Genomic DNA, 25,881 nt, shown 5'->3' on the forward strand with positions numbered 1-25,881 from the left:
GCCCATAGTAGCATGCCCTGTACGGTCAGAGTGTAACATTATACCAAACCCATTTACTGGGGATCTATCATTCTGCCCCAGTAAAACTCACTGATGGTTACATTGGGCCCTTTCATTTCAATGAAGCACCCTGGCATTTGCTGTCAGGTTTGAAATTCATTTGATGCCTCTGCATTGGGTGAGATTGGCATAACACTGACTTTCCTACTCAAACAAGGGGGGAATCACAGGTGACAACTCCATGGGGCCTGAGGGGGCTCGAGCCCCCTCAAAAACTCATTTCAGGTGATGGAGCCCTCCAATAATTTAAGAAAATTATTAGTTATATTATGCTTAGTAAAATCACAAAATTACGTTGGAATTTTTTATTTTCCTTGTTTGACGATAGCTACCTTTTAAAATACATTCAGTAATGAGTTAAAACAAATAATTATTATGGTAGTAAGCAAGTTAACTAAAAATGAGTGGTGCGAATCATGACAGTGTTACGGTGCTGTGGGAAAACTTAGAATTTGTCCCCTTTTGTGAACCTTCGGGTAAAGTCTGGCGCAGGCACGCCAGCACTGCAGCCACAGCATCATCAAAAGGACTGGAGCAGAAGCACCTGGAACCCTCCCCCTCACGTCACCTTGATGCTTCGAGAGATTACGACGACGCGGCAATATAAAGCTCACCCTGCTGTCACAGTCATTCAGTGTGGATAGTTTCATTCAGTTCATGCTGAAGATATGTTTAGTGTTCCAAATTTAGTGTCTAGTGGACTATTTTATATGACTATTTTTATTCATTTACTTTAGTCTCTTAGTGTATTGAGAATTAAGTTTGCAATGGATAAATTTGTTACCAAAAATGCACGCTTGGAAGTTGATGATACTGCAAGTCAACCTCCTACAATTATTCCGTCATCAACTGCTTCGTCATCTTCAGGCGAGAACCATTCACAGCCGAAATCTGGACAATCTGATAAGGGAAGATCATTTCAGAAGTCTTGGTTGATCAAATACACATGGCTAGAATATGAAGCATCTACCGAAAAAGTTTTTTGCATAACCTGCACAGAGGCAAATGCTAAAAATCTATTACAATTTCCTTCAAAAAAAGTAGATGCATTTGTTTTCTAACTGCAAAAAGGCTTTGGAAAAATTCCGTCTTCGTGAAAATATGTTTACGCCTAAAGAAGGTGTTCTGAAACTAAATTCTATCACAAACGAAGTGTGGCCTCCCAATTGAATTAACAGTTAGATAGTGATATGAAGAAAGGCCGTTTAGCTCTTGAGACAATTTTTACAACCGTGCAATTTCTATGCCGACAAGGACTAGCAATTAGAGGACACAAAGATGTAAATTCAAATTTTTTCAATTGTTGGAACTCCGAAAGAATGACATACCTAAGTTTAAAGATTGGTTAGGGCGTTCGGGGTATAAGTAGATGTTCCACGATATTCAAAACGAGATCAATGATCTAATAGGAAAGTCTGTGTTGAGAAAGGTATTGGCTTCAATCAAGAAGACTGAACATTTTTTTATTATGGTTGACGAAACAAGGGATTCTTCGATTCATGAACAAGTGTCATTTTGTATTCGTACTGTCGATGATTCCTTAATCATCAATGAAGAATTTATTGGCTTATACGAGACCCCCAACACTGAATCACAAAATCTGTTTAGTATTTTAAAAGACTTTTTACTCGTCTTCATTTGTCAATGTATAACTTATGAGGACAGTGTCTCAAATATGAGAGGTAAGTTCAAAGGACTAAAAAAGTTAGTTTTGGATATACAACCAAAAGCACGATATGTGCACTGCACTGCTCACAATTTAGACTCAGCAGTTTTAGACAGTCTCCGCCATCTTATGTCTATGAGTAATACTATAGCTTTAGCCAAGAACTTAATAAACACTGAAAGCGAATCCAACAAAAGGATGGGACTTTTCAGAAGCATGCGCCATGACAGCGCCAACAACCAAGCTGGTCTACGACCCCTTTACCCGAATCGATGGACTATGCGAGCTTCTAGTATCTTGAGAATATTGAAAAACTTTGAAGAACTTGTAGAGTTTTTTGGAACATTTTCTGCCGATGACAAAACAGAGCATGCAATGAACCCAGTAGAGGATGTCAATGAAAAAATTCAATGCCCTCATCTAAGTGTTGCTGATTTGGAAAAAATATATGAAGGCTTGAATTGTATATTGAATGGAAGGCGTGATAGTGTTGAACACTTTTGGGAATTGTGTTTAAAAGAAAACCTTCACAAGTTGATGATCCTTCGCTTCCACAGAATCAAAGTATACCAAAGAAGTATGAAAGCAACGAAGCCAGCTCACCGCACACCTTCAAAACCCCAAACTACAAAGCTATTTACATTGAAGCTTGTGAAACAGTGCAATCTTGCATTACTGAGCGGTTTGCTTCAACTGGACTCGCACAGGTCATTGCAGTTGAACAAGGGTGCTTGCTTTTAGTAAACAGAGGTGAACCAAATTTGGAAAAATCAACTGAGTTTTTCAAAAATGACCTAGACATTGAGAGACTGCACTTACACTTGAATATATTAGCCGATATCACTAATAAAAAACAACTGGTCTTAAAAAAAGTGTGTGATGTACAAAAGTACATTACACAAGAGCCTGCAGTTAGAGAAACGTTATGTGAAGTGCATTAAGCTTCTCTAAGTAGTTCCAATCATGACAGCAACAACAGAACAGTCATTTAGAGCCCTTAGATGTCTGAAGTCATGTCTCCAGTCAACAATGGGACAGAAGCGATTGAACAACTTGGCTATTCTTCATGCCCACTGAGATGTTTTGGATGAATTGGATATCCGACCAGTCATCAATGACTTCATATTCAGTAATCCAGTCAGACAGTCAACATTTGCATCTTTCTAAAGACACTCTAGCGCTAATAATGGCGTTTAGAGCAATATTAAAAATCTTTATAAAATAGAGAATTAAATACACACAAAATGTTAAATTTTCATTTTTAAAATATTAGTACTAGTTTAGTACTGTATTACTATGTTACTATAAAACTGTGTTAGTTATTTTCAAATACTTAAATATTCTTAGGGTGTAAGACCCAATTAAAACCCGCTATTTACATACTTTTTGACTGAAAGTATTAGGCATACTGTATTGACTTCATTAACTGTATTAAAGCATTAACTTTGAGATATTGTTTTTATTTAATGAATCCAGGGCCTTATTCAAATGAAGCTTGAATTAGCTATTTCACTTATTAATCAAAGTTCTATTGCTGTGCGACAGCAATATTTTATGTTTTGTTGTTTTAATGATAGTTTACGATTTATTTAAATATAATTTCAGTCTTTTCAGAGCTATACATTCACTGCTTTGTAATAGTCTATAAGCATGATTATTAGTGTAAATTAAATTAGATTTTTATGAAAATATTGTGCATATTTATGTTTTGTTTCTTTTTTCGAAGCCAAAAAATGTGACAGGCTTGTCAAGTTTTCTGGAGTGAGGAGTTATCGAGAGTCCAGTTTTCGGGGTTCTAATGTTGATCATATGACTCTAAAATACTTTTAAAAAACTTTAAAACTCACTATTTTTCATCTAAAATTTAGAAAATTTCCCAGGGCAAGACCCCCAGTATGGGTCCCTCCAATATTTTTTATAAGTCAATGTCCCTGGGGGGAATACATCTAAGACTGTAATTTTGTCTTAATTTCAAGATGCTGATGCACTGTTCTACACATATTCTCCAAGCATGGATTCATTTGGGTCATTATTTTTGGGTACTGCAGTTTCACAGCCATCAGAGTTGTTCAATTGATTCTCAAGACTGATGTTATTGCGACACATTTATATGAGGATAACAAAAGAAAAATTCGGAGTAGGTATTAAAATTCATGGAGAAGAAGTAAAAACTTTGAGGTTCGCCGATGACATTGTAATTCTGTCAGAGACAGCAAAGGACTTGGAAGGGCAGTTGAACGGAATGGACAGTGTCTTGAAAGGAGGATATAAGATGAACATCAACAAAAGCAAAACGAGGATAATGGAATGTAGTCAAATTAAATCGGGTGATTCTGAGGGAATTAGATTAGGAAATGAGACTCTTAAAGTAGTAAAGGAGTTTTTCTATTTAGGGAGTAAAATAACTGATGATGGTCGAAGTAGAGAGGATATAAAATGTAGACTGGCAATGGCAAGAAAATCGTTTCTGAAGAAGAGAAATTTGTTAACATTGAGTATAGATTTAAGTGTCAGGAAGTCGTTTCTGAAAGTATTTGTATGGAGTGTAGCCATGTATGGAAGTGAAACATGGACGATAACTAGTTTGGACAAGAAGAGAATAGAAGCTTTTGAAATGTGGTGCTACAGAAGAATGCTGAAGATAAGGTGGGTAGATCACGTAACTAATGAGGAGGTATTGAATAGGATTGGGGAGAAGAGAAGTTTGTGGCACAACTTGACTAGAAGAAGGGATCGGTTGGTAGGGCATGTTTTGAGGCATCAAGGGATCACAAATTTAGCATTGGAGGGCAGCATGGAGGGTAAAAATCGTAGAGGGAGACCAAGAGATGAATACACTAAGCAGATTCAGAAGGATGTAGGTTGCAGTAGGTACTGGGAGATGAAGAAGCTTGCACAGGATAGAGTAGCATGAAGAGCTGCATCAAACCAGTCTCAGGACTGAAGACCACAACAACAGCAACAACAACAACCACTTCATACATGTCATATAGAATACACTAAAACTACAGCCCAATCTGATCTTGTTGAGGGTGCAGTCTTATGGTGGAAGGTTGTAGATTACTAATTCTATACTTGAAATATTAAGTACATTCATATGGTACAAGATAGAGTTTCATGGCGGTTGAAGAATGCTAGAAGGGATTCTGTAATAGGTAAACATCTGTTTGTATATATATTACCATGTAAATAGATACAGATCTCTCTGGAGAGCTGAGACATGAACCCTTAGATTCTGGAAAACTGGAAAATTTTCCAGGCATGTGAGCGGTATTCAAGGTGGAGCTAGATGATGAACTTGATGATGTACTCATATGCTGCTCAGTGGCAGTATTAACATACATTTGAACATCAGACTCATTAGATTTAACTTTATGCATGGATGTTGCATCTAAAAGAGCCTTTTTCATTAACTCCAGTTCACTAGATTGTTGTTGGAGCTGATTTTCTTGTTGTAAAGATACTTGATGCAACTGGTTAAGACGGGCTTCATAAGTGAGAAAATTTATTTTGTCTGAATGCCCTGCAAATAAAAGAAAACATTGTCTTACTGTATGTCACTATTCAAATGCAAGTGAGGTACAAATACATCAAATTTGGAAGTTCATGTGGAAATTTTAAAGTTCATTAAATAATTTTGAAACAGCAAAACTTGTATCATTTAAAAAATGAGAAAATCACCAAGATATAGTTATAAAGTAACCTGATCATTCAAATCACTTAATATGACTGTGGAAAAATCATATGGAATGTAACAATGTTATGAAAACGATAGTTGCTACTCAGATAGGCACTACAAAAAGACTGTCACAAAGTAAGCTTTTGGCCAACAAGGCCTCTGTCAAAAAAGACCACACACACACACACACACACACACACACACACACACACACAAACGACCACAGTCTCCGGTGCTGAAGCCATACTGTGTTTGTCAGTGAATGTGGCTTCAGCTGCCAGAGACTGTTGTCATGTGTGTGTGAGTTGCATTTGCGTGTGTGTGTGTGTGTGTGTGTGTTTTCGTCCCTGTTGGCCATAAGCTTATTTTGTGACAGTCTTTTTTTGTGCCTATCTGTAACTCAGCATATCCACTATATGGTGAGCGACTATCTTTTTCATAACATTGTAACATGGTGGGATGTATGTAACAGCCATTAAGTTACAACAGACATGTAGAACTTTGGATATGATTTATATGTCTTATACAAACTACGTATTTACACCAGAAAGATGGCAGGTACGATGCTGGGTTCAGTTTCTTACCCCCAGTAAAAATGTCAGGTTTCTTGAGGTATAAAAATGAGTTGAAACCACACTGGTATCTTCATTAACATTCAAAACAAGAAATCAATTACCTTCAGCAATGCATGAAAAAAACCCAGCGATATCACCGAGGTATGAATCTTCTTGGCTCTGTGTTAGATACTCACTTTTGATGCATAGTGAACTGGAGAAAACCTTCATTCAGATTTTGTTAAGGCCGATGGAAATAACAAAATGTAACTTGTGGGCACATGCAATTGCTGCAAATGCTCTTGAAGGAGAGATGCTTCTTAATCATATTCACTGTTAGTTTTATAACAAAAGTGACACTCTGTAAGGTTGTTGGAATACAATTAAAACCACTGTCTGGGTGTCACCATCTGTGTGTCATATATGCACTGCAGACTGGCACTGAAGCAAGTCTTGATGGTACCTGTGATACCATCGCATGGACCTTTATCATTTAATATGGCGAAGAAATGCCACTCTCCACAGACACTGAAATCATTCTGATAAAAAGATATGTTTGCAAAATTTTTGAAGTTTTTATACTGAGCTACAGCATCATCTGAGAAGTAATAAATGTACTTGCATGTTTAATGGAAACAGGATATCATGGAGTTAACCAAGTGACACTGGAAAATACGAATACTCATCATGTCATATTTATGGCATTCTGATAGGATAACAAATAAAATGTGATCTATTCTATAGGTTTCTGGTTGTCTCTAATAAACAACAAAAGGATGAATAGTAATCTGTGCATTGTTCCAGTGAAATCACTGGATCTAATCGTGCAGGCCAAATTCATAATTCTCTGCAAAATCACATATAACCACGTACTCATTGCCAAAAAGTGTCTCTTTCAGATGTTGCAGAAATTCAAACAGTTAGATGGCTATGAAGGAGTGGAGCAAGAACTTTTTTAATTTGTTGATGAGGTTTTCCAAGAAGTATTCCACAGAAGGCAGGTGAGTCTGGAGAGTTGTTCTATTTGTAGACATCCACAGTTTAAATATTATTTCATCAATTCCATTTTTCTGCACAAGGCAGTAAAGTCTGGAGTGCTGTTATGCTTGTAGATGTTCACAGCTTGTAGATGTTCACAGCTTGTAGATGTTCACAGTTTCATCAATTCCATTTTTGTCAAACAACTCTCCCATGTATCTCAAAAAAGACTGTGTACCTAGGCCGTTCTCATGTGCTGACATAATTACAACACTTCAGCTTGGCGAGATTACAAATGATATGAGCAGGACAGTGTTTGTATGTGTTAAGTCGAGAGTTGGATCACATGTTTACTACTTCAGTCTGGAACCTCCTGACATGAGCTTCACATTTTGGAGAATACTGCACACAAATGAACAATTAGAATTGGTTGCATCAGCCAGAACTCAGTTCTTGGCTTGTAACTGGCAGAATTTGAATAATCCTACTTTCAGTCCTGGGTGTTTATCTTTGAATGCTTGATGCAGCTCATTCAGGTTTCCCAACATCACTCATTTCTTTTATGAACCCTGGAACCATTTTCCTTGACAAAAACAGCGGCTTATGAGATATCTTCTCTGTGGAGAATTCTACGACATACTTCACAATATGTTTACTAAGGACACGCCCAGGTCTCGGATTAGGAGTTACTAAGATATCACAATATGTGACTCATTATCTTGCCTTCCTCATTAAATAGTTTGAGGCACCAAATTCATTTGCAGTCTTTCAAATTCTCCAAAATTTTGGAAAAAGTGTCAACATTTGGATCTTATGGTGGTAGATCTAAATTTCCATTTCAGTTACATTATAATTTCAGTTTCCACATTTGTTTCATCCTCAGCATTTTCTCATATTTACTTTGGAATACTTCAAACATTTCCTTGACATTTTTCTGAGCATATGTTTTCTGTGTCTTCTTTTCCACCAACCAATGTCCAAGGGATACAAGATTATCATTTAATGCAACTAAATTGATACCTTAGGCTACAGATGTGCCTGTATTATCCTTTCTCAGCTAAGTGCCTTTTTCACAAAACATAAACTGCTTGTAGATTCACAGCATGGCTTCAGAAAAGAGCTAAGTACAACCACAGCAGTTACTCAGTTCATCCATGAAGTTTACTATCTGTTGGACCAGAAGATGCAGACTGTAGGTATATTTGTGGACCTGACAAGAGCATAGGGTACTTCTGAAAAAGCTAAAATCTTATAGTATTGGGGATCAAGCCATGAATCTTCTAACCACATACCTGCTGAATCGTAAGCAAAGCCCTAAATTGTCATACAAACTACATAATAAAATCATGAACTCCCAGTCCACCAGTGAACCTGTATAACAAGGTGTACCACAGGGCTCAATCCTTGGACCCTTTCTCTTCCTTATATACACTCCTGGAAATTGAAATAAGAACACCGTGAATTCATTGTCCCAGGAAGGGGAAACTTTATTGACACATTCCTGGGGTCAGGTACATCACATGATCACACTGACAGATCCACAGGCACATAGACACAGGCAACAGAGCATGCACAATGTCGGCACTAGTACAGTGTATATCCACCTTTCGCAGCAATGCAGGCTGCTATTCTCCCATGGAGACGATCGTAGAGATGCTGGATGTAGTCCTGTGGAACGGCTTGCCATGCCATTTCCACCTGGCGCCTCAGTTGGACCAGCGTTCGTGCTGGACGTGCAGACCGCGTGAGACGACGCTTCATCCAGTCCCAAACATGCTCAATGGGGGACAGATCCGGAGATCTTGCTGGCCAGGGTAGTTGACTTACACCTTCTAGAGCACGTTGGGTGGCACGGGATACATGCGGACGTGCATTGTCCTGTTGGAACAGCAAGTTCCCTTGCCGGTCTAGGAATGGTAGAACGATGGCTTCGATGACGGTTTGGATGTACCGTGCACTATTCAGTGTCCCCTCGACGATCACCAGTGGTGTACGGCCAGTGTAGGAGATCGCTCCCCACACCATGATGCCGGGTGTTGGCCCTGTTTGCCGCGGTCGTATGCAGTCCTGATTGTGGCGCTCACCTTCACGGCGCCAAACACGCATACGACCATCATTGGCACCAAGGCAGAAGCGACTCTCATCGCTGAAGACGACACGTCTCCATTCGTCCCTCCATTCACGCCTGTCGCGACACCACTGGAGGCGGGCTGCACGATGTTGGGGCGTGAGCGGAAGATGGCCTAACGGTGTGCGGGACCGTAGCCCAGCTTCATGGAGACGGTTGCGAATGGTTCTCGCCGATACCCCAGGAGCAACAGTGTCCCTAATTTGCTGGGAAGTGGCGGTGCGGTCCCCTACGGCACTGCGTAGGATCCTACGGTCTTGGCGTGCATCCGTGCGTCGCTGCGGTCCGGTCCCAGGTCGATGGGCACGTGCACCTTCCGCCGACCACTGGCGACAACATCGATGTACTGTGGAGACCTCACGCCCCACGTGTTGAGCAATTCGGCGGTACGTCCACCCGGCCTCCCGCATGCCCACTATACGCCCTCGCTCAAAGTCCGTCAACTGCACATACGGTTCACGTCCACGCTGTCGCGGCATGCTACCAGTGTTAAAGACTGCGATGGAGCTCCGTATGCCACGGCAAACTGGCTGACACTGACGGCGGCGGTGCACAAATGCTGCGCAGCTAGCGCCATTCGACGGCCAACACCGCGGTTCCTGGTGTGTCCGCTGTGCCGTGCGTGTGATCATTGCTTGTACAGCCCTCTCGCAGTGTCCGGAGCAAGTATGGTGGGTCTGACACACCGGTGTCAATGTGTTCTTTTTTCCATTTCCAGGAGTGTATATTAACGACATTGCACAAACCATTAACTCCTATATTGTAAGCCATGCAGATGACACATCAGTCTTATTCTATGGGAGGGAATCTAATGAGCTAGTATCTCTTGCTACTAGTGGTGTAACAGAAATAACAAAATACCTCAATGATCAGGGACTCTAGGTAAATGTCACCAAATCTCAACTAGTGACATTTAAAACAGGCAGTTCTCACCACAACAATATGAATAGTGTGTGTAATATCTCTGCAACAGAAAATGGTAACTGTAAATTCCTGGGTGTGTATGTTGATGAAAATTTGCGGTGGACATACCACATTAATTTCGTATGTGGAAAAGTCAGTAGTGCCGTATATCTCCACAGCTAGCTCGCAAAGATAGTTCCTAGCCAAGCACTGAAATTAGTATATTATGGAACACTTTAGCCCTTTCTCAAATATAGAATTGAACTAAGGGGCTGTGCAGCTGATGTACATTTGAAAAGGATACTGCTACTACAGAAAAGAGCACTAAGACATACACATGGGATGGGACATAGAGATTCATGTCGTGAAGTGTTTGTGCAGTACAAATATCTAACAATATATTCTCTGTACATCTTCAAAATAGTTGCATTTTTTATAAGTCAACCAACAGAAGCTATCAAGGGCAGTGATGTACATGATTTCAACACTGAAACAAAGTGTATCTATTTCCGTAACAGAACAACGTTAAAGATGACTGGTAGAAGTCCACATATCAGTGGTTTGATTTGGTATAACAAGCTACCAAACGCTCTAACAACGTACACGGGAAATGTTTTTAAAACAAAATTAAAATCTTTTCTAATAGAAAAATGTTTATATTCTTTCAATGAATTTTAAGATAGTGATTGTAACATGAGGCATTAGCATTTCAGTTGTAATGTGATAAATGTAAAAAATAGACATAAGAAGCAACAGCTACAATGTAGTGTATTTTAAAAGTGTAAATATAACCATAGTATTAAGTCTGACATTTGCAAAAGCCATCAATTTCCTACATATATCACATATTTTGTGGTCTGTCATTATGTCACTGATAATATCAATCATCCTCATTTGCACTTTGTATATTACAATTGACTGCTAATGGCCTGTTCATATTGTTACCTTACTGTGAACTGCTATAACACCATCTTTTTAACAGTTTTTCAGTACTTTATGTCATTCTGTTACAGTTTGCATTCAACTGGTATTGCTTTACTGTATCACATTGCTGTAGATATTAATTTATATCTTCTGTTCCAAATGCCATCTCACCTTGATTTTTTACTATGTTATGTAATGTACCATAAAGAAGCAAATATATTTTTTCAGAAATTCTGAAGGTGACATGTTTTGAGATATTCAAGGTAAAAGATCAAGGTCACTGACCTTAATTACACACATTAATGAATATGGCTATGTTGGATGTCTTCTGAAAGCTTGTTATTAATCCTTTCCTAAATTATCTGTTTCACAGCTATATCTCTATTAGAATAGATGTTAAAGCCATTTTTGTCAGCAATGTTTGTCAAATTTTCCGCACATTTTTTAGAACTTTGGGCAGCTATATTTTTGTTTTGCTTGTGCTACAATTCTGAAATTTGGCATTTTCACTCCCTTGACATGTGCAATGAATACATCAAATTTGAGGAAATTTGGACTTGATTGAGTCAAAAATGGTACTTTTCTGTATTGATCTGTCATGGAATGACTCACAAGTATGTACACTTATTCACTTTTATAAGGGACTTTCTTTTCTTTGTTGAAATCCTTACCAATACAACAGCAAAAAGTCTCATATCCTCTCAGTATCCAGAAGATATGGTCAGACATCAATGTAACTTTGTGCACATGCACACCATTGGGAGTATATAAACGATTAGAGCTGCAATTCTCTGTAACAGGTGGAATGGCCACCAAAGTGTGTTACTGTTGTTCACACTTAGTTTTGTTATTAATCTCAGTAGACTGTATAAGGGGCATGAAGAGTCATATCTTGAGTAATCATTGAGTGCTGACTTGTTTTCTCTCTGGCACTTTTGAAATCACTTCACAGCCATTGATTCAGTAGTTCCTCTGCTGCTTCACCTACCATGCATGCACTGCTATCGAGAGGCACTGCTGATGCCTGGAGTGTTCAAGAGGACAGAGTGCTTTCTGGGAGGCTCTGAGTTGCTTGTTGTCAATGATTACAAAAAGAATATTGTTTAAGGACTCTAAGCGTATATGTCGAGTTTTGGTGTTTGCCGTAGTCCTGGTATTCTATTTGGTTCAGCAGAACATGGTTGTAATTCGGATGCCTCGAGATGGTAAAAGGTGTCATTGCTTGTATAGATTAACCACTGCTGATTGGTATGTTTAGTTGCTTGGTCACAGTGAAGGTATGGGCCAGTGTAATCGCCAATAGAGTGGTGCTGTTGGTTCCAAGTGTTCGCTGCCTTGTTTGCAGATCGTTACACTGTTATTGGCAAAGTTGATAATGGTATTTTTAATTTACTGAGTTATGGCTCAGTCACCATTCACATCAATTTACATGAAAGTAAGCAGCAGCCGGCACACAGCCATGAAGGATACCCCTGTTTACATTGCTGCTGTATATTTCAGTAAAACTTGATAGCAACAACAATGTCAGTTTGTGTCAAATAGTTTTTCCTTGCCACAGTGTGTTGATTAATGCTTAATTCATGAAGTTGAGAATCCGAGGCGAGTGTAGCTATGTTTGTGAACACCTACAAGTTAAAATGGCTTTATGCTTTTGACTTCCTTAATCTGGCCATTTTCTGCAATTGATTATTTGAGTAAGTGTTGCGGAGTGTTGACAATTGATCTATGTCTGGTTATGCACCAGCAAACCTTGTAATGAGGAAGGAATGCTGTGGATCTGAATTATGTTGTTGGATGGTCAAGCAATTCCGGGAGCAGACTCATGTTCTGAAATGATTTCATTCTGGCCATTTTTTTATTTAATGGTATGGCTAGGGCCCCCCCGTCAGGCAGACCATTCACAGGGTGGCGGTCTTTCAAATCGCTGCCACTTCAGCTACCTGCAGTCAATGAGGATGATAGGATGATGATGAGGACAGCACAACATCCAGTCCCTGGGCAGAGAAAATTCCCCGACCCAGCCAGGAATCAAACCCGGGCCCAGAGGATTGGCAATCCGTCACGCTGACCATTCAGCTGCTGGGGGCAAACATTCTGGCCATGACTGAGTGTCATACACAGTCTTTATTGACTAAAAAGGATCTTGTGGAAGTTATTCTGTGTGGTACGTTATCAAGAAGTAGTTGTACAATTCCTTGGTTAATCTAGTAGTGGTGAACCACTGTAGTTATCTATTTCATTTAAGTTATTGATTTGACTGTAATTATTGATCTGGGTGCAGTTGCACTGCCTGGTGGTTAACCCATACAACATAGCTAGTCTGATTATTCAAGGGTACACACAGTGGACTGGCATCATACACCTGAAAACGTGTTGTTGTGAGATGTATTTAGTCAAGGCAGCAAAGCCAACCTGTTATCCAGTGGGTCTGCTGTGTGGCCACATTGCACTGACAGAGTGTAGTGTGTCAATTGAGAGATTCTGTGCACCCCTTCTGAAGTTACCATTATCACCTTGATGTTTTGTTATACTCCTATTTTAAAATCACATTGCACTGGCAGTGTGTAGTGTGTCCATTGAGAAATTCTGCACACCCATTCTGAAGTTACCATTATCACCTTGATGTTTTGTTACACTCCTATTTTAAAATACACTTAGCAGGTATATTTGGACAGTATTTCAGTAGAGTTGCATATTTAATTGCTTATTAGGGGCCTTTGTAACTAGTTTGCCAAAGCAGCTTTGGTTATTTTTAAGGTTGTCTAATAACTGACAATTACATAATTCTTTTCTAAATTTCATTGGTAAAGTCTTATTCCAGCTTTAAAATGACTAGTTCTAGTTAAATTTATTGCTGAGATATGATGAGCTTGTTGTATCTGTAATTTTAAGGGTCGCTCTTAAATAGTACTCTTGGTTATACAGATTATTAGATTTAAGATGGGTTGCATAGTTCTCGTTATGCACACACAAAGCAACTGTTTTGACTGAAGGAATGATTTCATTAAATATCCTCAGCTTTGAATGGGAGTGCATTCAAGGGCAAATTAAATTGCTCTTAAAGGATTTTCTTTAATGTCATATTGGTCATCAGAGTCTGTACTAAGCTATCACCAATGCTGCTGTAGTGATTTATGGTGATGGTTTCAGGCTCTACCAGGGCACTACATTGGAAAATTCTGCTGTGCACAAGTCTCTGCAACCAGGGTGCTGAAGATGCCTCCATGCAGCCTGAGTAACAAGTGGACATAATGTGCCAGTCACCGTTGAGAGCTTCAGCTCTTCTGTCTCAATCTTTAATTAATAAAATCAGGATACAATCAACCTCATCAGAATTAATATCCAGCCCTCCACTCCCACTGTGTGATCATATCCCGGTTCAACTGTGAAGGACATGGAGATGCTGCACACCCATGTGAGATAGTGTCATCACACCTGATACTAGTTTGAAAGGGGCCACATTGTGGGTTTCCATTTAGTCAGCTGGATGAATAGTGCAATATCCAGATTTGATGGTCATTTGGATGTGACAGTGACCCAATGTTGTAATGCTTGAGTACAGGCCTACTCATCATCAACATCTGATTAACTATGTCTGGCCACTACAAGAAAGGATCATTACATTGTGCTCTAAACACATTATAACCCCTTCACATCTGCATCTGCCTCAGAACAAGTAATGGACTCCCTGCAACATTCTGTGTCATCTAGCACCATTGGTAATTCATCCAGCACCATTGGTCAAAGACTAGAAACAGCTGCATAAATGAATTACCGTCCCACTCGTAGGCTACCTTTAACACTACAACACAAACGGCTGTGTTTGGAATTGTGCCATAACTGGGGAGCATGGACTGCTGATGAATGGCATCACACTGTGTTCAGTGATGAATTGCAGTTCTGCACTACCCTAGATAACAATAGAGGTCCCATTTTCCTAATGTTTTGGAAAGTCATAGTGAGCTTGCTTACAGTGTCATGGTGTGGGAGCCAACTGGGTATTACTTAAGGTCACGACTGCTAGTTATTGAGGGAACTTTGATGCCAACAACTGTCTGTTAAGGACATCCTGTGACCATATATGTTACCTTTCATGCAACAGTATCGTGGTGCCATTTTTCAACAGGACAGTGCTTGGTCACTCCTGGCAGGTGTCCCTGTGACCTGTCTGCATAATGTTTAGGCACTCTCAAGACAATCAAGTTTACCAGATCTGTCCCCAGTGTGTGGGACCAGCTCAGATGCCGACTCTATCCCAGTTGCAGTATTTGTGATATTAAGGACCAATTACAACAGTTGTGGACCAGCTTACTTCAGGAGAGCATACTATGGTTTTACGTCATCCTTCTCAACCAAATCAGTGTGTTAAACCAGGTCAGAGGGGGTGCAACATCATACTGACAAGCAGACTCATATTGACAAGTTCTTGGTAAATTTGCATCGATTTTGTAATCACTGAAATAACATCACATACCCTCTTCAATGGTGAAGTTTCATTTTGTTTTCTCCTCCTCTTCTGGGTGATTTTTTTCCAGGCAGTGGAGATACAGCATAACCTCCTAGGGAACCAATGATCAGAATATCCACACAGACTTAAAAAAAGTCGACCTGTCTGGCATAGTGGTAATTTTGTTTACAGGCCATTGTGTAGAGTTTTGCATAAAATTCAGAGAACAATGTTAGGTAACTGAATATCATCACTTACATACAACTCAAAAAAAAAATTCAAGCAGTCCATGACAGGAAAGTTTTTAGGAACCAGGATTGTTATCTCTTCCATATTTAATTGGTGTTTGGTGTGACATCTCATGGCAATGACTGGAGCTAATCATGATTTTATTAACACTTAGGCGCCGACGCCCATAAAAATACGGGCGTGCGCGACCTGCCCAAAAGTCCGGCACCTGTAATTTTATGGGCGCGTGTTCTCATTCTTCCCCTTCTGTCCTTTGTGTGTTCTTACGGCTCCCGCTTGTCTGGGAGGCGCTGCATGGACTGTAGTTCGAGTATTGGTCACTAGATAGTGTGGGCATGCTGTGAAAGGTGTGCTTCCCTTTTTATTTGTCGGGTTTTGTGAGCGGCGATCTTTTCCCGCGCGGTGTCAGTAGCGTCGACATGGTGAAGCGTGGCTTGACGGTCGAAGAAATTGCTCGCGAGTTATATCGTGATTTAGAAGAAATTGACGTTGATTTGTCAGAGGAAAATATTGTAGATGACTCTGATGATGATGATGTGGACTATGTTCAAGAAGAAGATTCTGGCAGTTCAGGTAAAGAATTCTGACAACAAAACATCTATAATTTTTGTTCAGATTTTCACTGAAAAAACTCTCAGTACATAATTATGATTTTATTTGCAAATACTACTCTTCTGATAGACTCAGAAGAGGAGAGCAGGTGTCCAAGCACTTCAGCAGCAAGTAATCCCGTCGATATTGTGCCTGAAGAAAGAGTGAGACTTAACAGCGAGAAAGAGTGAGACTAACAGCGAGGGGGAAGCCGAGACATGCGCGCCAAACCGATTCTGAGGAAGGTTGGACGACTACTGATTGTGCACCAGATATCAATCTATTCTCAGGACAATTTGGAATTTGCAATGTTGTCAGTTTAGACCAGAACAGTGCACCTCTAGAATTTTTTTTTATATTTCCTGACAGACAGTATGATGAAACAGATAAAGGAACAAACTAATCTGTATGCTCAACAATGCATCAGGAAATTATGAAGCACAAATTCCCTTTCACCCACCTGCTCATTATCAAACTGGAAAGGAGTTACACTTATGAAAATAAGGAAGTTTCTGGCAAAGTGTGGCGAAAAGACACAAGCTACCAGTGTAGTGAATGTAAAGTAGCATAGTGCAAAATGCCGCGCATCAAAATTTACCACACAAAGAGCAAAATTGCATCCTAAAAGAGTTACAGGAGGTTACTGTAGATAAGACATACTGTATCCATCATAATTACAATTTTTGTGTAAGAAAAAAAAAAATTCCTTCTAGAAAATACAGTGAATATACCATTGATCAATTTTTCCTTTTTTCAAAAACAATGTTATAATAATAACACTTGTCAAAAGTATGTATTAATTCAAGAGAAAGGTATTATATATGGTTTTAAACAAGAAAGTCTAGGTTTTTCATTAAGAGTAATTTTATTGCTATAACTGAAACCTTTAATGAGTTGTAGTAGTTTAAAATACGTTAAAATCAGGCAGTCTTTATGGTAGACAGCCGCGCGCAATGGCTCAGGACCCAAAGTGTTAATATGTTTACAAACAATGTGAACATTCTATGCAAAGAGTGTGTGTGTGTGTGTGTGTGTGTGTGTGTGTGTGTGTGTGGGCGCATGCGCGCGTGTGTGCGTGTGAGAGAGAGAGAGAGAGAGAGAGAGAGAGAGAGAGAGAGAGGGAGGGAGGGAGAGTGTGTGTGTGTGTGTGTGTGTGTGTGTGTGTGGGCGCGCACGTGAGAGAGAGAGAGAGAGAGAGAGAGAGAGAGAGAGTTTAATTTATAGCATATTATGTATTGGAGGCACGTGCGCGTGAGAGAGAGAGAGAGAGAGAGAGAGAGAGAGAGTGTTTAATTTATAGCATATCATGTATTGGAGGCTGGGTGAGTAGGTCATGCCTGAGAACCACAAATAAGACAAAATAAAAATGAAAAAAATCATGCTCGATCTAAATGTTTAGCATATGACAACACTCCCCTCGTAAAACTTGGTAAGCATTAATTCATTGTTCAGACTCACTGCTGCAATTCTTTGTCATGTATGTTTTGTGGTAGACTTTTTCACTTTGCCACATAAAGAACTGAGTCCACATTCAGGTTTGATTCAAGGAAATCAGAAAGCTGAAAGCTTAGTCATCTGCTGCACCACTGAAAACACTTCCTTTATGAAAATGAAGCAAAGTAGCATCACAAAAGTTTTACTTTTTCCATAAAAAATTAAAAACCATAAATTTTGGATTCATGTGTATTTCACCATGCAATTGTTCTCATATGATAGCTTATAATGCTTTAAGATTAAGTAATTCACTGCCCACTGTTCAAAAAACGTGCAGTGAATTGGGTGTGCAAAGTGTGATTGCTAATCTGAGAGAATTATAAATCAACAGTCTGAAATTGTCACCTTTTTTCGAAATGCATCCTCCAAAAATACACAAAAATTTTTCAAAATCGTCTGTAGTCAACCACAAGGAATTTCTGAATCCCATTATAACCTCTATATTTGAGGTGTCGAGAATATCATGCCCATGTCTGTTTCTTCTTTAAGCAGATCACGAATTCACCAACATTTATGAGCATGCTGCTACTTTTTGGTTGCCGCACTTTAGGTTATAAAGTACACTGCTGTTCATAAAATGTAGCTAAAACACTTTTTTTTTAAAAAAAAAAAAAAAAAAAAAAAAAAAAAAGGATCATAAAATGCTTATAATTTGTTCTCGCTAGTGGAGATTTGTTTACTGGTCTTATGCATAACTTCACAGCATCCAAACAGCTAGTATCTGAATATGTTAACGTATGTCCACACTGATTGCACAGAGTCGAACATATTCTGCCTGTTGTTGGTACCTCAAAGGGAGTGGAGCATTTGCTGGTTTTCAGTTAGGCTGGAGCTGCACAGAGCTGTGCTTACAAGGAGTTCTGTCAGTCACTGTTAAATCAGCAAGGGCAACATTTTCAAACCAGCAATGTACTTTTATTCATCTTAGCCCCAATCAATTTGCATGAAATATGTATAAATAATATACACAAACTTTCCTTGAGAATCAGTCTATCTGCTAGTAAAAAATGTATTAAAATCCCTACAGTAGTTTCTGAGATTAGCCTGAACATACAGACAGAAAATGTGGTAGGGGATTTTTATTTAAATATATATAGATCAATGTATGATGGATTTAATTGAAATATGTATGGATGGATGGATGGAAGTAGCAAGAGAATTCACTGCATTACATTGTTTACAGCTATTGGACTCTTGATAAGTCCATGTGAATACATCTTGCAAGCAGTTATCCACAGAAAGAAAAACATTGTTCAGTATACACCGAACACGTCTCCTCTACAGATGAGCATTGAACAGATCCAGCCACCACAACAAAAACAAAAACCCAGATTAGTTTACTACATAAGGGAATTAAAAAACAACCAACTTCCACAACTGACCGAAAATAATGGAGAAACACCCTAAAAAATTATCTGTTAGAAAAGAATTTTTGTAATAATATTGTGAAATGGGAAGTTGTCACTCAACATATAGCAAAGATGCTGAGCCACACATAGGCACAATAAAAAATCTGTCCCAAAAGTTTTCGGTCAGTAAGGCCCTCGTCAGAATTAGACGGCAAACACACACATACACACTCACGCAAACACAACTCACACACACGACTGCAGTCTCAGGCAACTGAGGCCACACTGCAAGCAGTAGCACTGGTGCATGATTGGAGTGGCGACTGGTTGGAAGTAAGGAGGAGGCTGAGGTGGGGCGGGGAGAGGGGGACAGTAGGGTAGGCATGGCAGACAGTGACGTGCTGTTGGGGAGCACGGAAGAACGAGCTGGAAAGAGGGTAGAGCAGCTACATGCAGTTGGGAGGTTACACAGAGGGAGCAGAGAGGTGGGGAGGTGGGGGTGAGGGATAGCAGAAAAGGAGAGAAGTAAAAAGACTGGGTGTGAGGGAGGAATGAGGACTGTGTAGTGCTGGAATGGGAATGGAGAAAGGGCTGGATGGAAGAGGACAATGACTAACGAAGGTTGAGACCAGAAGGTTCAAAATGTTCAAATGTGTGTGAAATCTTATGGGACTTAACTGCTAAGGTCATCAGTCCCTAAGCTTACACACTATTTAACCTAAATTATCCTAAGGACAAACACACACACCCATGCCCGAGGGAGTACTCGAACCTCCGCCGGGACCAGCCGCATAGTCCATGACTGTAGCACCTTAGACCGCTTGGCTAATCCCGCATGGCAGACCAGAAGGGTTGTGAGGATGTAGGACATATTGCACGGAAAGTCCCCCACCTGTGCAATTCAGAAAAGTTGGTGTGGTGGGAAGGATCCATATGGCACAGGTTGTGAAGAGTCATTGAAATGAAGGATGTATGTTTGGCAGCGTGATCAGCAACAGGGAGGTCCACTTGTTTCTTGGTCACAGTTTGTCGGTGGCCATTCATGCGGACAGACAGCTTGTTGAATGTCATGCCCACATAGAATGCAGCACATTGGTTGCAGCTTAGTTTTAGCATCACATGACTGGTCTCACGGGTAGCCCTCCCTTTGATGGCATACGTGATGTTTGTGACTGGACTGCAGTAGGTGGTGGTGGGAGGATGTATAGGACAGGTCTTGCACCTAGGTCTTATACAGAGGTATGAGCCATGAGCTAAGGACTTGGGAGCAGGGGTTGTGATGATGAAGTTTGGTTTGTGGGGCACTCAACAGCGCAGTCATCAGCGCCCATACAAAGTCCCAGTTTTTACACAGTCCATTTTCTTTTCACAATCCAATCTAGTCACTCTCACAAACGATGATGATGAAGATATGATGAGGACAACACAAACATCCAGTCCCCAGGCAGAGAAAATCGCCAACTCAGCAAGTAGGGGTTGTGTAGGGATGGATGACTGTATTGTATCAATTCAGTGGATGGCGGAATACCACTGTGGGAGGGGTGGGTAGGATAGTAGGCAGGACATTTCTCATTTCAGGGCACAATGAGAGGTAGTCAAAACCCTGGCAGAGAATGTAATTCAGTTGCTCCAGTCCTCAGTGGTAGTGGGTTACGAGGGGAATGCTCCTCTGTGGCCATACAGTGGGACTTTGTGAGGTGGTGGGAGACCGGAAAGATAAGGCATGGGAGATTTGTTTTTGTACAAGGTTGGGAGGATAATTACTGTTTGTAAAGGCTTCAGTGAGACCTCAGTATATTTCAAAATGGACCGCTCGTCGCTGCAGGTGCAAGGACCATGGGTGGCTAGGCTGTATGGATGGGACTTCTTGGTATGGAATGGGTGGCAGCTATCAAAGTGGACACACAGAATCCAGAACCTAAACAGACCTGAAACACAATCAAGAACCTTTGTAGCAGAAGCCTTAGCCCCACAGAAATATCAGTTCTGTCCAAAGATTGCACTTTTTGCCCCACTCCCAAATTCAATCCCTTTACACTAACATCCCTAATGGCCATGGCCTTACTACTACTGAACACTGCCTTTCCCAATGCCTGACAGATTCCAAACCAACTACTTCCTCCCTAGTCACCATGACCAGCTATATCCTCAACCACAATTACTTCTCCTTTGAAGGCTTAACTACAAACAACTCCACAGTAGGGACAAGGGCACCAGCATGGCACCAACCTATGCCAACCCATTCATGGGCCATCTAGAGGAATCATTCCTGAACATCCAGAATCCTAAACCCCTCGCCTGGTTCAGATTCACTGATGATATCTTCGTGATTTGGATCGAGGATGAGGACACTTTACCCACATTCCTCCAGAACCTCAACAACTTTCCCTCCATTTACTTCACCTGGTCCTACTCAACCTAACAAGCCACCTTCCTAGATGTTGACCTCCACCTGAAAGATAGCTACATCAGTACCTCAATCCATATCATACATACTAACCACCAACAATACCTCCACTTTGACAGCCGCTACCCATTCCATAGTTCCATAGCAAGAAGTCCCTTCCATACAGCCTAGCCACCCATGGTCATCACATCTGCAGTGACGAGCGATCTCTCTCGAAATATACTGAGGGTCTCACTAAAGCCTTCACAAACCGTAATTATCCTCCCAACCTTCTACAAAAACAAATCTCCTGCGGCTTATCTTTCCAGTCTCCCACCAACTCACAAAGCCCCACCAGCCGGCCACAGAGAAGCATTTTCCTTGTAACTTAGTACCATCCAAGCCTGTAGCATGAGAAATGTCCTGCCCACTATCCTTCCCACCCCTCCCACAGTGGTATTCCGCTGTCCACCGAATCTACTCAGTATACTCACCCATCCCTACACAACCCCTGCTCCCAACCCCTTACCTCATGGCTCATACCCCTGTAATAGACCTAGATGCAAGACCTGTCCTATACCTCCTCCCACCACCTTCTACCCCAGTCCACTCACAAACATCACCTATCCCACCAAAAGCAGAGCTGCCAGTGAAGCCAGTCAAGTGATCTACAAGCGAAGCTGCAACTACTGTGCTGCATTCTATGTGGGCACGACAGCCAACAAGCTGTCTGTCCGCATGAATGGCCACCGACAAACTGTGGCCAAGAAACAAGTGGACCACCCTGTTGCTAAGCACGCTGTCAAACATGACATCCTTCATTTCACTGACTGCTTCACCGCCTGTGCCATATGGATCCTTCCAACCACACCAGCTTTTCTGAGCTGCACAGGTGGGAACTTTACCTGCAATATATTCTACGCTTCCGTAACAATCCTGGTTTCAAGCTTCGTTTGTCATTGTCCTCTCCCATGTAGCCCCTTCTCCATTCCCATTCCAGCACTACACAGTCCTCATTCCTCCATCACACCCAGTCTTTTTACTTCTCTCCTTTTCTGCTATCCCTCTCCCCCACCTCCCCACCTCTCTGGTCCTTCCGTCTAACCTCCTGACTGCACATAGCTGCCCTACCCTCTTTCCAGCTCATCCCTCAGTGCTCCCCAACAGCATGTCACTGTCTGCCACGCCTACCCTACTGTCCCTCCCTCTCCCCACCCCAGCCTCCTCCTTACTTCCACCCAGTCGCCACTCCCATCATGCACCAGTGCTACTGCTCGCAGTGTGGCTTCAGTTGCCTGAGACTGCAGTCATGTGTGAGTGTGCTGAATTTTCGTGAGTGTGTATGTGTGTGTTTGCCATCTAATGCTGATGAAGGCCTTACTGGCTGAAAGCTATATTTGTGACAGTCTATCTGTGACTTAGCATCTCCGCTGTATTGTGAGTAGCAACTTTTCATTTAACAATATTGTTACATTCCATCCTGGATTTTCCTTTGTTTGAGAAAATCATTTCTGTACTGTCAAGGTTTACCTGAAATGATATTAAAATATGTTGACAATAATGCTAATGATTAACTGCTATTATTAAGAGCAATTTTACAATATGTTCAATAGAATAGTGAAGTAAGTGTGTAAACATGTATTAACATATTAAGCACATAACTCAAATAGCTGTACATGTATGCATTGAAGTATTTATACCTTAGTGTTGAATACATTTATTTTTTAACAATATGCTTCAACAATACTGTCTATGAATGGCTAAATTAATAAATAAATAAAATTATTGGTATATGAGGGGTAGTAAAAAAACCACTGCTGTGGGTGGAGCTTGTGTAGTATGCATTTCTGCCATTAGGCATATCTAGTACAACTCACTGCCAGTTAAGAAATACCTGTCCCTTTTTCCCCCTAATGTTAGTCTTTCCGCTCCCTGGATTGGAATGACTCCTTACCCTCTCCCTTAAAACCCACATCCTTTCGTCTTTCCCTCTCCTTCCCTCTTTCCTGATGAAGCAACCATTGGTACAGAAGCAAATAACCAGAGCCACTTCCTCATCCCCCCAAACCCAGAGCCTCCCACAGAAGAATCCCAAAAGTGCCCCACTTGTGACAGGATACTTTCCGGGACTGGATCAGACTCTGAATGTGGCTCTCCAGCAGGGATACGACTTCCTCAAATCCTGCCCTGAAATGAGATCCATCCTTCACGAAATCCTCCCCACTCCACCAAGAGTGTCTTTCCGCCATCCACCTAACCTTCGTAACCTCTTGGTTCATCCCTATGAAATCCCCAAACCACCTTCCCTACCCTCTGGCTCCTACCCTTGTAACTGCCCCCCGGTGTAAAACCTGTCCCGTGCACCCTCCCACCACCACCTTCTCCAGTCCTTTAACCCGGAAGGTATACACAATCAAAGGCAGAGCCACGTGTGACAGCACCCACGTGATTTACCAACTGGCCTGCCTACACTGTGAAGCTTTCTATGTGGGAATGACCAGCAACAAACTGTCCATTCGCATGAACGGACACAGGCAGACAGTGTTTGTTGGTAATGAGGATCACCCTATGGCTAAACATGCCTTGGTGCACAGCGAGCACATCTGGGCACAGTGCTACACCGTCCAGGTTATCTGGATACTTCCCACTGACACCAACCTATGAGAACTCCGGAGATGGGAACTTGCTCTTCAGTATATCCTCTCTTCTCATTACCCACCAGGCCTCAATCTCCGCTAATTTCAAGTTGCCGCCGCTCATACCTCACCTGTCATTCAACATCTTTGCCTCTGTACTTCCGCCTCGACTGACATCTCTACCCAAACTCTTTGCCTTTACATTTGTCTGCTTGTGTCTGTTATGTGCAGATGGATGTGTGTGTGTGTGTGTGTGTGTGTGTGCGCGCAAGTGTATACCTGTCCCTTTTCCCCCCCAAGGTAAGTCTTTCCGCTCCTGGGATTGGAATGACTCCTTATCCTCTCCCTTAAAACCCACATCCTTTCATCTTTCCCTCTCCTTCCCTCTTTCCTGATGAGGCAACAGTGTATACCCGTCCTTTTTTCCCCCTAAGGTAAGTCTTTCCACTCCCGGGATTGGAATGACTCCTTACCCTCTCCCTTAAAACCCACATCCTTTCGTCTTTCCCTCTCCTTCCCTCTTTCCTGATGAGGCAACAGTTTGTTGCGAAAGCTTGAATTTTGTGTGTATGTTTGTGTGTCTGTCGACCTGCCAGCACTTTCATTTGGTAAGTCACATCATCTTTGTTTTTTTATATATATATATATATATATATATATATATATATATATATATATATATATATATATATATATATATATATATATATATATATAGAAGGAAACATTCCACGTGGGAAAAAATATGCCTTTTAATATGTCTGCTTGTGTCTGTATATGTGTGGATGGATATGTGTGTGTGTGCGAGTGTATACCCGTCCTTTTTTCCCCCTAAGGTAAGTCTTTCCGCTCCCGGGATTGGAATGACTCCTTACCCTCTCCCTTAAAACCCACATCCTTTCGTCTTTCCCTCTCCTTCCCTCTTTCCTGACGAAGCAGCCGTTGGTTGCGAAAGCTAGAATTTTGTGTGTATGTTTGTGTGTCTATCGACCTGCCACAAACTGAGCTGCTAGTTTGAAAAAGTGATATATTTTTAATGACAAATTTCATTAAGGTATAAATATATTGGGAAGCAGTAGTTAGTATCCCTAGTTCCTTAAACAGGCTTCTGCAGGATGTTCTTGAGTTCACACCACATATAACTCTCACTGCACGTTTTTGTGCCCGGAAAATTTTAGCTTGGCTTGATGAATTACTCCAAAAAATAATCCCATTCGACATTATGGAATGAAAGTAAGCATAGTATGCCAGCTTTTTCATTTTTATATCCCCTATATCTGACAAAATTTGCATTGCAAATAGAGATTTGTTAAGACGCTTCAGCAGTTCTGTGGTGTGCTCCTCCCAGTTGAATTTATTATCAACTGTAATCCCAAGTATTTAACACTGTCCACTTCTTCTATCTGCTTGTCATTGTATGTTTGGCATATACTCGTGGGACACCCCTTACAAGTTCTGAACTGCGTGTAGTGTGTTTTTTCAATTTTTAGTGACAAAGAATTGGCTAGGAACCAGGGATTAATATTCACAAATATTTTATTAGCTGATATTTCTAAGACTACACTTGATTTGCTATTTATTACAATGTTTGTATCATCGGCAAACAAAACGAACTTTGCATCTGGTAATGTTACTGATGAAAGGTCACTGATATACACAAGAAAGAGTAAGGGCCCCAAAATGTAACCTTGTGGGACCCCAGATGTAATTAATTCCCAGTTGGATGATGCCTGATAGCTTGATACATGTCTCTTTCCTAATAACATCCTTTGTCTCCTGCCAGAGATATAAGATGTGAACCATTTTGCAGCATTTCCTGTTACACTATAATATTCTA

The 25,881-nt window shown here is 40.9% G+C and overlaps 1 protein-coding gene across 1 annotated transcript in view; it reads right to left on the reverse strand.

The window, feature by feature from the left end:
* LOC124595659 (zinc finger protein DZIP1) overlaps positions 1–25,881 on the reverse strand; it is a 282,685-nt gene that overhangs the window by 160,257 nt on the left and 96,547 nt on the right. Inside the window, exon 8 of the mRNA XM_047134501.1 lies at positions 4,909–5,249. Coding sequence (XP_046990457.1) covers positions 4,909–5,249 — 341 coding nt within the window. The remainder of the gene's footprint in view (positions 1–4,908; positions 5,250–25,881) is intronic.

The sequence above is a fragment of the Schistocerca americana genome, chromosome 2, assembly GCF_021461395.2.
Source record: "Schistocerca americana isolate TAMUIC-IGC-003095 chromosome 2, iqSchAmer2.1, whole genome shotgun sequence".
Classification (NCBI taxonomy): domain Eukaryota; kingdom Metazoa; phylum Arthropoda; class Insecta; order Orthoptera; family Acrididae; genus Schistocerca; species Schistocerca americana.